This window comes from Mandrillus leucophaeus, unplaced genomic scaffold (assembly GCF_000951045.1).
Source record: "Mandrillus leucophaeus isolate KB7577 unplaced genomic scaffold, Mleu.le_1.0 Scaffold621, whole genome shotgun sequence".
In the NCBI taxonomy this organism is placed as follows: Eukaryota; Metazoa; Chordata; class Mammalia; order Primates; family Cercopithecidae; genus Mandrillus; species Mandrillus leucophaeus.
In genome coordinates, this window is record NW_012106709.1 from 1,622,239 (window position 1) to 1,635,166 (window position 12,928).

Consider the following 12,928-nt stretch of genomic DNA (forward strand, 5'->3'; position numbering starts at 1 on the left):
TTTTTTTTTTTTAAACACTGTAGTTTCCGCTCAGTATTTATTAATTTTCTCTTACAGTTTATTTTGCCTTGAAGATGTTTTAAAGAAAGTAAGCTGTTCAAATATGCCTTGCAATTGCTGTCTTAATCTAGTGTGTCATATTATCTTGTTCCAATTCTGGAACAAGATTATTGAAGGGTCAGTGTTCATAGAATTTGAAGACTGGCTTACTTGAATGATAACATTTTAAAACAAACTTGTAAGAATTTAATACTTTGGATCCTTTAATGTCTAGGAGAATTTTAGGGGAAGGAGGATATAATCTTTATTGATGTGGCCACTGGTTTTTAAATAAACAGTACTATAACATCATTTTTTATTTATCAGTAACAAAGGTTCTGGTATCCAACATTTATTTTCTGTATATAGGCTGCATGAATCCTCTGTACATAATATGAAAACAATCATCCACATTTCTATTCACAGATATGAATATATTCATTCTTTCAGGTAGGTTTGGTAAACAAAGCAAAATTTTGCTTTGCGGAAATGCGAAGACGGTAGGGGTCTAGAGATACATATTTCTCCACAGGTTCTATTCTTCTCTCTTCTCAGTTCCACTTCCATTTGTTGTCACTTCCAGATACCCCCATCCCTGACACCCATTGGCCATGGCGCATGTCCTCTGTCCTGAGAACACTGCATCTGATTGCCCTCTTCCTCTAAACTCACATGGTTACTACTCCTGTTCTTTCTTTCTCCACTACAGTTTTGAATAAGTGTACTACTTTATTTCTACATTTATTTGAGAATGCTACATTTTGCATAGATCTGGTTTTAAAACTAGAATTTTATCACTCCTACCATCCTACCTACCTGCATTTCCTTTAGTTCTTTCAAGAAATAGTTAAAAAGTCACTATTGTTCAGTGTTATTAAACCCAAAACATTACCAAGAATATATGTGAAGAAGCATATTAAGAATATATTATGTTGTTATATGTAATTTAATGTAAATATAAATGCTCCCTACCTCCTCAATGGTTCATTCGGTAAATTGACTAATTTTTATTTACTCGTAACTTAATGTATTTGTTGTATAGAACTATTTAGCAAAATTATTTGCGCTACTCTGTGAAGGAGAGGTAGAGATCAGAATTTAGCCAGGTGTGTCAACAAAGAGTCAAAGTTTTAACGACTTATTAAAAGTATTTTCCTTATTGTAGGTTGGTTAGAGCACATACATCTAATCTACAACTTCTGTAACATATCTTTCAGTGTATTGATGGATATATTTTATCAGAGTATTGGTACTGTTCTTCATGGGAGTTTTTTCCTTTGCTTAATCTTCCTGTACCGCTTCCCCCACCCCCTGTCGCCCAGGCTGGAGTGCAGTAGTAGCATAAATACAGCTCACTGCAGCCTCATCCTCCTGGGCTCAATCAGTTCTCTTGCCTCAGCTTCTGAGTAGCTGGCACCCCAGGTACATGCCACCACACCTGGCTAGTTTTAAAATTTTTTGCAGAGATAGGGTCTTGCCTTGTTACCCAGGCTGATCTTGAACTCCTGAGCTCAAGCAGTCTTTCTACCTCCGCCTCCCAAAGTGCTGGAATTACAGATGTAAGCCACTGTGCCCAGCCTAATCTTCCTGTACTTAAAAAAACAAAAAACAACAACAAAAAAAACTTTTTTCTCATTGTTGGGGCTACGAAAGCAAACAGTAATTGAAACCTTGTGAGCCAAACATTTCCCTATCCCACAAATATTCCAGATTTTAAAAGTTGATATTATAGTTGCTAGGTGAGAACGAGGACATTTTGTATCGTATTGTTCTGAGGCAGGGTCTTGCTGTCTTGCCCAAGGTGGAGTGCAGTGATGCAGTCACGGTTCATTGCAGCCTTAACCTCCCGGGCTCAATCAATCCTCCCATCTCAGTTTCCCTAGTAGCTGGGACTACAGGCTTGAGCCAGCATGCCCAGCTAGTTTTTGTGTTTCTTTGTAGAGAAGGGTTTCGCCATGTTGCCCAGGCTGGTCACAAACTCCTGGGCTCAAGTGATGCTCCTGCCTTAGCCTCCCAAAATGGTAGGATTACAGCCGTGAGCCGCTGCGCCAAGCCTAGAGCAAGTTTATTTATATTCCAGATCTTTTTGTTTAATAAAAATGTGTCAGGCAAAAAGCAGTTTGCAAGCTTCCTTTATGTATGGTAAATTCATTAATATGGTGTAAAAAATTAGGTATGAAGAAAAATACCCGAATTCAGTGCAAAATACCAAAACCTAAGCATCCCAGGATTCCCCTTTCAATACACAAGGTAGAATGAAGAAGAATTTTCACAACTGTCAAGCAAAAATAAAACACCAATATCCATTTAAAGGAAAACTAAAGTAGAATTTAATATTGAAATGTCCTAACAGTTACGATTATGTTTGAAGCTGAAAGAGAAGCCCAAAAGAATGGTGCCTTATACAATGGGAGTTTATATTTTTCTCTCAAGATAGTTTATTTCTCTCAAATCAGCAACATCCAAGGTTAGGTAGGCTAGAGCTGATAGAGGCTCTACAGCATCATCAGGGACCCAGCCAGGCTCTGCCATCTGTAGCATTGACTTCCATGTCCTGATTAGTGTATGGCCCTGTGTGACTCTAAAACATCACCTTGCACTCAAGACTCTCAGCATGAGGAAAGGGAACTGGGGCTAAAATGGAAATGACTTTTCCATTGAGTCACCTCCCTTCAAGTGGCCTCCTAGATGCCTCATCAACATTCTGCCTACAATCTTGTTAGCCACACGAAGTCCCATGGCCACATAAAACTGCAAGGGAAACTGGGAAATGTCATCCTTTAGCTGGGCACATTGCTGCCCCGAAATAAGGATTTCTTTCTTTCTACTCCTTTTTTTGGTGGTAATTTTTACAAAAGAGAAAAGAAGCGTGCTTGTTGGAGTGAGCAACTGGCAATCTTTGTCCCTAACGCATGCTGTGCACTGGAGCAAGCCTTAATTAGCACCTGGTCCATGCCCTGGGTGAGGGTTACTTAGATTTTGGCTTTAGCTTGCCTTTTAGTGTAGGCTTGTAGCAGGGCCAGTCAGAGATTCTTCACCTTAGGGCCATGACTTCTGAAACTATATGAGCCGAATTTTATGAGAAGTGTGTCTGATCAATTACCTGGGAAAATCAAATTTTCAAAGGAATCTGTGACTGTGAAACCATATGAGCACGATGTATTAATGTTGATTGAGAGTGAGGAGAAGGAAGTCAGTTGTGGGCTCTTTTCTCATCTTTGAAACCCCAAAGTCAAGGCATTCCTTCATTCTTTTCCCATGCATTCTTGAGTATGCTAAAGAGGGCAATCCTGGTGAAATCATTCAACCATTCCCAGTGTTGTAAAGTAGTGATAAACTAATGTGGTTAAAGTCTGACTGGAAATGGGCAGATTTCTTCCTTATAGTGTATCCCTATCCAGGTTATGGATATTTCAAAAAATATTAAGTTTTTGAATTAATGTTAAGTCACACTAATACATTTTTCATAGAAAAATTGTAACATTAATAGCATGAAAAAACTTCGTAAATCTCAGTTTCAGTGTTGAGTCTTCCACACACTAACTACATGATACTGAGCCTGTATCCTCAGTAATAAAATAATAGTGTCTGCCCCACAGTGTTTAAATTAAACATGGTGACAGAGAGGAAAGCCCCAGCCTTATGTCTGACAGCGAGGTTACATTTAATGGCAGTTCCCCATCTTTCAGCAACTTTCAAACAAAAGAGCCTTTTCCCAAATGATACAGCACTAGGGCCTTGGGTTTACTGCTCCCAAGATAGTTTCGTCTAGATTTGGGAACTATAAATGTAATTACTTCCTGTCCTTGTGTAGAGAGCTCTTTTGGTATTATAGGGTTCTAAATGACTATAATATCGAGACAGTATGCAGGAGTTTTTTGAGGACACAGATTTTTGAAGGGTGCAGGTATAAGGGAAAAGTAAGACTATGATTGTTTTCTGGAGGGAATGAATTTAAGATAGAAAAGGGCTTAAAGGGGGATGCAGGCTGGGAAAACTTCATTGTAGAACATAAGAGGAAATGGATAAGTATATAAACTGACAATTGAAAAGAAATACAAATTTTTTTCTCAACCCTCAACTTCATTTGGAGCTACCTCAGGTGCTACACGTGAATTTTTTTTTTTACCCAAATGATGAAACCATCTAATATAGCTGCTGCATAGGTTCAGTGATAATGATTCCTTTTTCTCCTTTTAGCTTTTGATGCTGTATTTTGTCTACATTGTTATCATGTGTCTTGCAATTTGATGTATTCTGTCATACATGGAAAACACTGACATTGATGTGTAGATGCCAGGACCCTGGGGAAAGGCTGATAGATCACTGATTTGATTTTGTTGCCAGATATAGCTAGTAATTAGCTTACCACTTTGAAGAGCATAAAAAGTTTCTTCTTAGTTCAAATCAAAAGAAAACGTGAATTAGCAAAAACTTTGCTAAAATCTGTGATGGAGTTGGTCTGTGCATATTATGTAGAGATTGACTAAGAAAAATAATGGCAGCAAGAACCGCAGCTGTGGTATGTAGCTACATAAGGTTGACAAATGCTTTGCTCTTTTTGTCCTTACATGAAGGGACTTATGTAAGATCAGCCTGAAAAGAGGTTGTTGGGTGTTAATGCGGATACACTGTCAGGTGAGGATGGTGTTTCACATTCTCTTACAAAGCCTGCGACAATCCACCTTATGTCTTCCTTGCAGGACAGAGGTCAGATCAAGGCCACCCCTTCAGGATGACCTTCTTTTCTTTGAGAAGGCCCCAAGCAGACAGATTTCCTTACCAGACTTGTCTCAAGAAGAGCCTCAGCTGAAGACCCCAGCACTGGCAAACGAGGAAGCACTGCAGAAGATTTGCGCTCTCGAAAATGAACTTGCTGCTCTCAGAGCTCAGATTGCCAAAATTGTGACCCAGCAGGAGCAGCAAAATGTCATTGCAGGTCTGTAAGTCCTACATTTGTTAGTTTAACTTGCAAACTAGAAGTTAGGAGAATGCCACTTAACTTCTAAATTAATTAGTAAGTAACAACTATTGGGGTTCTTAGAAAACCAGGTGTGGGCCAGGTGCAGTGGCTCATGCCTGTAATCCCAGCACTTTGGGAGGCTGAGGCAGGCGGATCATGAGGTCAGGAGATCGAGACCATCCTGGCCAACATGGTGAAACCTCGTCTCTACTAAAAATACAAAAGTTAGCTGGGCGTGGTGGTGTGTGCCTGTAGTCCCAGCTACTTGGGAGCCTGAGGAAGGAGAATCTCTTGAACCCGGGAGGTGGAGGTTGCAGTGAGCCAAGATCATGCCACTGCACTCTAGCCTGGCAACAGAGCAAGACTTCATCTTAAAAAACAAAACAAAACAAAAAACCCAGGTGTCAGTCCTTCTCTAAACAGGTTAGGTTTAGATGGTGTTCATTTTGAACAATCTTGGTGCTGTCAGAGAAGATTACTAGGAAGTATCTTTTGGCAAACACTGAAATTCATACAGTTGAATCGCTATATAGTGGATGCTTTCCTTTCTAATGGGAAACTTAGTTGTCTAGGATAATGGCACCAACCATATCAGACATAAGGTAATGCCATGGGTTGCCGTCTACTTAGTGAAAGAAGCCTGGGTTTTTGTGTGGTATGTGTTAGACTGAGTGGTGTTTATTACCTGCATGTCTTGAGGCAAGCACTTGATATCTCACCTCCCTTTACTGCTCTAAAATGGGGATAATAGTACCTATGTTACTGAGTTATTGTGAGAATAAATGTGGAAAGTATATAAAATGCCTTTAACACACAGCAGCTATTTAATAGTTATTCTTCTTCCTTTTGCACAGAGTAGAACCTGAATTCAAGTCTTCTGGTCTAACACCGTTGGGTTTATTAGTGTGACATTCTCACATTGGGAAGGAAACTGTAGCCTTGAAATCCTAGCCCACTAATCTATTGGCAAGTAGAGGTTATTTTCCTATTGTTGTTTCCAAGGCCTGGCAAGCCTCAGTATTAACCAGCTCTGTTGGATAAGGACAATTAATTACCCTGCCTCTGAGCCACTTGGCTTATACTTCTGGAGTTTAACGTAATCCAGCATGGAAACCTCATTTGACCTGGGCATGGCAGAGGTGGGTGGGGATGAAGGCACTCTGGGCGCTGATGCTGGACTGTGCTTATCCATGTAACTTGCTAAAATCCTCCAGTCCTACCTTTTTCTTGTCTTCAATTGATTTTTCCTTTTTCTTTACCTCCCTCTTCTGGCCAACTGGGAAAGTGCTACCATAAAATTTTGAAGTTCTATTTATGAGCTGAGACTTTTGAGTAAAAATCTTTTACGTCAACACCTCCCCAATCAAACTAGTTCACCCAATAAACAACTTTCTAACCTCCAGTTATGCAGAAAGAGGATTTTTAGGTCCTTACTTCATTTCCATAACTCTTATCTTAGTTACTTCTTGTTTTAGAGACAGGGTTTCACTGTGTTGCTCAGGCAGGTCTTGAACTCCTGAGCTCAAGCGACCTGCCTGCCTTGGCCTCCTAAAGTGCTGGGATTACAGGTGTGAGCCACTGAGCCCAGCCCAGTACAGACTTTTAATGCTTAATAAGTCTTATATGAAAATATACTTAAAATGAGTCACAAATTTGTCAGAGTTTCCTCAAATCATTGAAATAGTACTAAATTGTCAAACTGTATGTATTGAAGATAGAGTCGTTTTTGCAGTACTTTGTTTTATATTTCTCTTAAAAGTGATTACAAACCGTGCTACAGTCAAACTTGAACATTTGATATCACAAAAAACACCTCTGTTAAGTTAAATAGAAATTTTCCATCTGGATAGTTTTGGACTGAATGATACAGTGGCTGAGATTCAGGCATTTCTCATGAAGTAACTGAAACTGTCCTTCTTCTTACATAACAGACTTTTTTTTAAGGGTATTGTTTTTAGGGGTACAAAAATCTTTAACATCATTTTGTTTTTAAAAACTGATATTTTCTTTGCTTAATACCAGCGGGATTAAGTTTGTCTTCCTTTGTTTCTGTAGGTGACTTAGATTCTACCACATCTGGTACCACACTACCACCCCCTCCGCCTCCTCCACCACCCCCGCCTCCCCCTCCACTGGGGCTCCACCAAAGTGTATCTGCCATTGATCTGATTAAAGAGCGAAGAGAGAAAAGAGCCAATGCTGGAAAGACTTTGGTTAAGAACAATCCAAAGAAACCTGAAATGCCAAATATGCTAGAGATCCTTAAAGATATGAACAGTGTAAAACTTCGGTCAGTGAAGAGGTGAGGATACATTTACCTTCTTTCTTCCCCATTTGTTTGTCTTACAAAATCAAAGTACCAGGCTTCTTGAGAAATTTTGATTATAACGTGACTGCCATGAATAGTTTTTAGTTTAAAAAAAAATCGAGCCCCAGTGGCCTCTATACACAGTAGCTAAGAGATTAGCAAAATAATCTAACAGTTCCCAGGTGATGTTTTTAGTTTTCCCATTTTATTTAAATATCAGCCTTTTCATATAAAGTCTTCACTGCGATTGCTCAGTGAGCATTTACTAATTCAATAAAGGCATACTGTGTACCACTAGCATAGTCACTAGACATGCATGGAAGAGGGAACTCTATTGCACTGAAGGAGAGTAGAGTCCGTATTCTGCAGATACATTACGTGGCCCTTTATTGGACTCCTGTGTGCTTTTGTTGAGCACTAGCTCTAGGCTTCCATCTCACTGCTAGTAGTATTTATCAGGTCTCTATGCAGTAGCTGTGATGCTGGAGAGGTGCTGTCAGGCAAAAGGTTGACAGAGTACTTCCCTGAGGGTGGCCAGTGTATTGACCTGTCCCCTTGGTTTGTGTTCACTTCTCTAAGGTCAGAGCAAGACGTGAAGCCCAAGCCAGTGGATGCTACTGACCCCGCTGCCCTCATAGCAGAGGCTCTGAAAAAGAAATTTGCTTATCGGTATCGAAGTGATAGCCAAGATGAAGCTGAAAAAGGAGTTCCAAAGTCTGAATCAGAGGCCACTTCAGAGAGAGTGTTGGTGAGTTATTTGCCCAGATTTCTTTCCTGTTACGTAGAAATCCATCTCCTTGCCAAGCACTTGCATTTTGCAAGTGATTCACCTGTGTAAGTTCCAAAGGGAAGTGATGCAGGATTTGGTCCCTGCCTTACAAGTACATCACGGCTGGTTGGGAAAAGGATGACATCTTTGCTTAGCATTTACACTTTTACTTTTCTAACTATGAAAATAATAGTTGTTCATTTGGAAATTTGAAACTTGCAGAAGAGCAGAAAGAAGAAAGCAAAAGTTAACCCCTGAGCTCACTACTAAGTAATCTCCAGTGTTACATTTTCTATGCAGGGTTGTATTTTTAAGCATAGTGAAGTGAAATTCAGTATAGTAACAATGTGTATTTTGTGACATAGAAATTCAAAGTAAAGTGAGATCATTTTCTCTCAGGGCACCCTATGAAAGTCTTCTGAAGAGGGTGAGATTTGATGTGGGCCTTGGAGGATGTGTACCATGTCAGAGGTGGAGACTGAGTACATTTCATGGAAGCTGTCACATAATAATGGATACTTTCCCTTTATTAACATTACTGTCATGGGGTGTGTGTGTGCTTATCTATTCCAGAGAGGCAGGCATCTCAGAAATTCTAGCACCTTTGAAACTTCTTAAGACATTGGAAAGGAAACTTTGTACTTTCTCTCTTTACTCAGAAAAGTAAAATTTAACAAAAGCAGGGTATTGCCAAGATGATTGTAGTTTTCATTTATAGGAAGCAGTTTGGCTACTTCTTTACCTTTCATTCTGTTGATATGTTCAGTGTTCATAACAACCTGTCAATTTGTAAAGGTTTTAATATTCCCAGTAGTTGCTTGGTTTTCCATGCAGAACATACCTAGCCCTCTAATCCATGACTGGGGCAGGGGCGGGGCGGGGGGGTTGGCGGGCCATATTGTTACTGTTACCTGAACCAATATCTTTATTTATACTTTTTGTTTGTTTCTAGTTTGGGCCACACATGTTGAAGCCAACAGGAAAAATGAAGGCTTTAATTGAAAATGTATCAGACTCCTAATAGACAATGAGCTGCGAAAGACTCCTGGTTCCCCTGTTGATTTGTGAGGGCTAAGTTTGCTAGTAGAAATCGACACTATTAGTAAATACCTGACTTTAGTATTCAGTGGTCTCCTTTTCAGGCTAATTGAGGATTAAGCAGTAATGAAAGCACTAAGTTTGGTTTTCATTTTGTGAGATGGTCAGCGTTGGTGCTCTCCACAACTTACATGTGTTCTGACATGTTTCTAATATGTGGCCAGGGCGTTCAGATTTCCAGTTTTGAAAACAATTGTATAGATTTCACAACACAAAAAGGACATTTGTGGATGTTACTGCACATTTTAAATTCTTAACACTAATTTATCTGTGTAAATGTTTCATATGCATATTTTTGGACATAAACAGTTTATGTAAAATTAGTAATGAATGATGGCAACGAGGGCACTGTTATCTTCGTTTGTTTTCAATGATCATTTAGCATTCAATGATGGAACAGCTGGTATAACATAAGTTGTTGGCATGAAATATTTGAGATTGGAAACTTCTTGCCTTGAACAGAACTTATATCTTAGATTCTCTCTCACATTTTCTTGGAGCTGGGGTTTGAATAGGAACCAGATGATGTTCACTGCTGAAATTCCATAATGCTTCCCACTGAAGGGACGTTGAGAACCAGGAAAGCTGCTTTCACGTCATTGCCATCCAGTACTGACAGGGAAGAAAGATGTAGTTTTCCAGTAGTGATGAATCAAATTATTGAATTAAATTTCTTCTTAAGTAAAAACTCAGAATGTACCATCTTGTTTCCTTTCAGTTGATTAAATGGCATCATAAAGATGACTTTGCTAAGTTAATACTTCTGGAAATGTCAGAGTAGAGTTAAAAAAAATTTTAATATAAGCCAAAATATTAACTTTAATGAAACATAGACTTGGTAAATGAATTTCCTATAAATTGTCATTGGTCAGAATGCTGTTTTGTTTAGTTATATTACACAATATAAACCATAGGTGTTATTAGAAGTGAAGAACTGCCTTTTTCATCGGGGGCTTTTAAGGACTTGCTGTAAATGATTATTTTAAAAATGCTTTATAAATCTTCATGATTTTTCTATTTCTGATACACTCAGCTATAGTTAATGCCAGAGTATCCTACCCGGAGTAAATATTTGGAATATTTAAATCTAGTAAAAGTAGAAAGTTATACTTCCTGGGATTATTAGGAGATGGGAGTAGACATTCACTTTTAACTTCTCGAAAATACATGCATTCTCCTAAATATTAAAAATGACTTGGGGTAATGACATGGCTTGGTTATTCTGTTTAAATTTGTACTATGACTTATGTTATACATGTTCATGTTCACCTCTCATCCATCCATTTTATGGGGTTTAAAATTCTCTTTAACAAAATTCAGAAAATTTACCTGAAACTTATTTTGACCTGCTAAGAAACATATTTTTATATAAGTATTGAATTTTGGACAGTGCCCCCATATAAGGAAGTTACTGTTTTAAAATAAAGCAAACTGTTTTATTTTCCTTGGACCATAGTGCCTCCATTTTTGTTTTCTTTTTTCACAGTAGGTAAGATTCTTTTGCACAAGTAGCTTCTTTAGAATAATTTTCTTTCTGCATTTTTCAAGTGGAATTATATTCCTTAAAATAAGCTCTTAAAATCACCTTTCACTTTTTCTCATATAAAGGGATCACAGCATTAAAACAGGACAGTCATGAAGTATCTGAGTTGTCTCAGGGTTCTCAAACCCATAATCTACTTCTGAGATTGGTGAAATTTGTTTACCCAGCTTCTCCCACACCCACCTCGTTCAGTTTCTGGTTCTTTCACCCAACACAACACCTGAAGTAAAAGACCTTAAGAATAGTTATACCTCAGTTAGGTATTAGGTATTAGAAAGAAAGGTAACTAACTTTCCTGTGTTTTGTCTGAGTTCTGACTGAGGGACTCTCCATATATATATATACACACACACACATACACACACACACACACACAGAGAGAGAGAGAATATATGAGACAGAATGAGAAGATCTGAGTCAGAGAACACTGGACTTGGAGCTTTACATGATCCCCTGTTAAGTAAGTTATCTTTACTTTTGCATTATTTTACACAGGGTCTCTGTAGTTTCCAACAGAATGATTTCTCTGGTAGTCCCTGGCACCTGTAAAAGGCATCATCCTATGCACTTGCTTGTGCAGGCTTGGTGTAGGAGGGGTAGGACTTGCAGTCTCTAGTTCTGGTTGTTTCCCCAGTCCCAGGCCCTTCTGCATAAAACTTGTGTCTTCTTTCTCTATTAGGAATGCCTATGTGTCTGTGTCTCTGGTGAAGAGGAAAACACGTAGGAATAATAACTAGCAGAAACAAATACTTAGGAAAAACCATAGTTCTGATAACTTCTCCAGAAATAGAAGTTCTCTCCGTGGGATAGAATCTGGCAGACAGTAAACTTTCAGCCCAACAAAGTCAGCGTTGGGATTGTCAGACAGAATAGGACACTTGGTTTCAGTTGTAGTAGGGTCCTGTTTCTGTGTCCTCTTTCCCTTTCTCATCCTAGAGATTTAGCATTCTTCTCTGCTACCCTAGTGATCCTATTTGTTAGGATTCTTCTTAGACTTGCCCTATAAACCTTATAAACAATCTAGCTCTTCCTTGGTCTTGATCCTTAAAGCGATCCTTTAAGGATGGGATAATAAAAGTAGCATAACCAAGTAAGGATCTAGAACTTTTGCACACTTCCCCCCAAGACTATTATCCTTAGTCCAGTTCATGTGGTCTAGAAACCTTAATGTTCCTAAAGCCGGAACTTCTCCAATACCATCCTCCAGCCCCTTGTTAAGGTCACAGAGGGCTCGGCTCCTTTGTTAAGGGCAGAGTAGAACACAAGTGTCTTTTAGACATTTTCAGGAGGGTAAACGTTAAGGCAGCTCAAACAGTGCCTCCTGTTCATACCAAATGGTTATCTCAGGGCAGTCCTTCATAACCCAACTGGATAAGCCTTAATTTGGGGAGAAAGGCCAGACTCTTCATAACAAGATTTTAACCAAAGGTATGAAAACATTCTGTTAATGTTGCCTAATGACCACCCCTCTTCGTTAGCCAGATACCCTTTTTATCGAAAGCTGAAAGAAGGTGTATTCCCCAGGTACTGTGTTGTGGAAACTAGGTATCATTTTAAGGGTGAAAAAGGATACAACTAGAGCATAGTTGGAAATCATTCTGAAATACTAGCGTGAGTACAAGGGGAGAGAAGTGCGTAAGGTACTTATCGCAGGGGCTGGGCTGTCCAGATCCCCCCAACCCCTGCCTTCCCTTCTGCAAGGGGCACGCCTGGTAATGCAGCGACTGCTGTGTAACCCAGGACACAGCCTTGATGAGCTGTTCCAATCAGGTTCTCCCTCATGAATTTGAGTAGGAAGCCTCTACAGTGAATCAGTGCCAGGAGCTCAAATAAAGATATCATGAGGTACAATTGTATCCATGCGTTTATACAAGTAGAAATTATCAATAAATGAACTAAGAATAGCCATAGTGACTTTGATTTAGCACTTACCTTATGTCAATAGTTAATTTTACTTTAAGGAACAGACAGTTTATAGGTTAGGGAGCCACTCAGATTAGGTAACCTGCCTAAGGACCGAAACCTAGGTCTGACAAGCTGTAAAGACAGTGCTCACCAGAACTGACCATTCCAGCACCTGGATCTCAGATTTCCAGCCTCAAGAACTGTGAGAAATAACTGTTGTTTATAAGTCACCCAGTTTCTGGTTCTTTGTTCTAACAGCCTGAGTGGACTAAGGCAAGCACTATCCTTTCTAATATTTCCTTC

General features: G+C 39.2%; 1 protein-coding gene across 2 annotated transcripts in view; it reads left to right on the forward strand.

Moving 5' to 3' along the window:
- The window catches only part of MTFR1 (mitochondrial fission regulator 1), an 86,169-nt gene extending 75,542 nt beyond the window's left edge, over nucleotides 1-10,627 (forward strand). Inside the window, exons 5-8 of one of the 2 annotated variants that reach the window (XM_012000206.1) lie at nucleotides 4,743-4,978; nucleotides 7,058-7,304; nucleotides 7,890-8,058; nucleotides 9,032-10,627. In XM_012000206.1, coding sequence (XP_011855596.1) covers nucleotides 4,743-4,978; nucleotides 7,058-7,304; nucleotides 7,890-8,058; nucleotides 9,032-9,100 — 721 coding nt within the window. In that variant the 3' untranslated portion in view covers nucleotides 9,101-10,627. Of the gene's footprint in view, nucleotides 1-4,742; nucleotides 4,979-7,057; nucleotides 7,305-7,889; nucleotides 8,263-9,031 lie in introns of those variants that run through there. The other variant, XM_012000205.1, reaches the window with a different exon arrangement.
- Nucleotides 10,628-12,928: the final 2,301 nt, after the last annotated feature.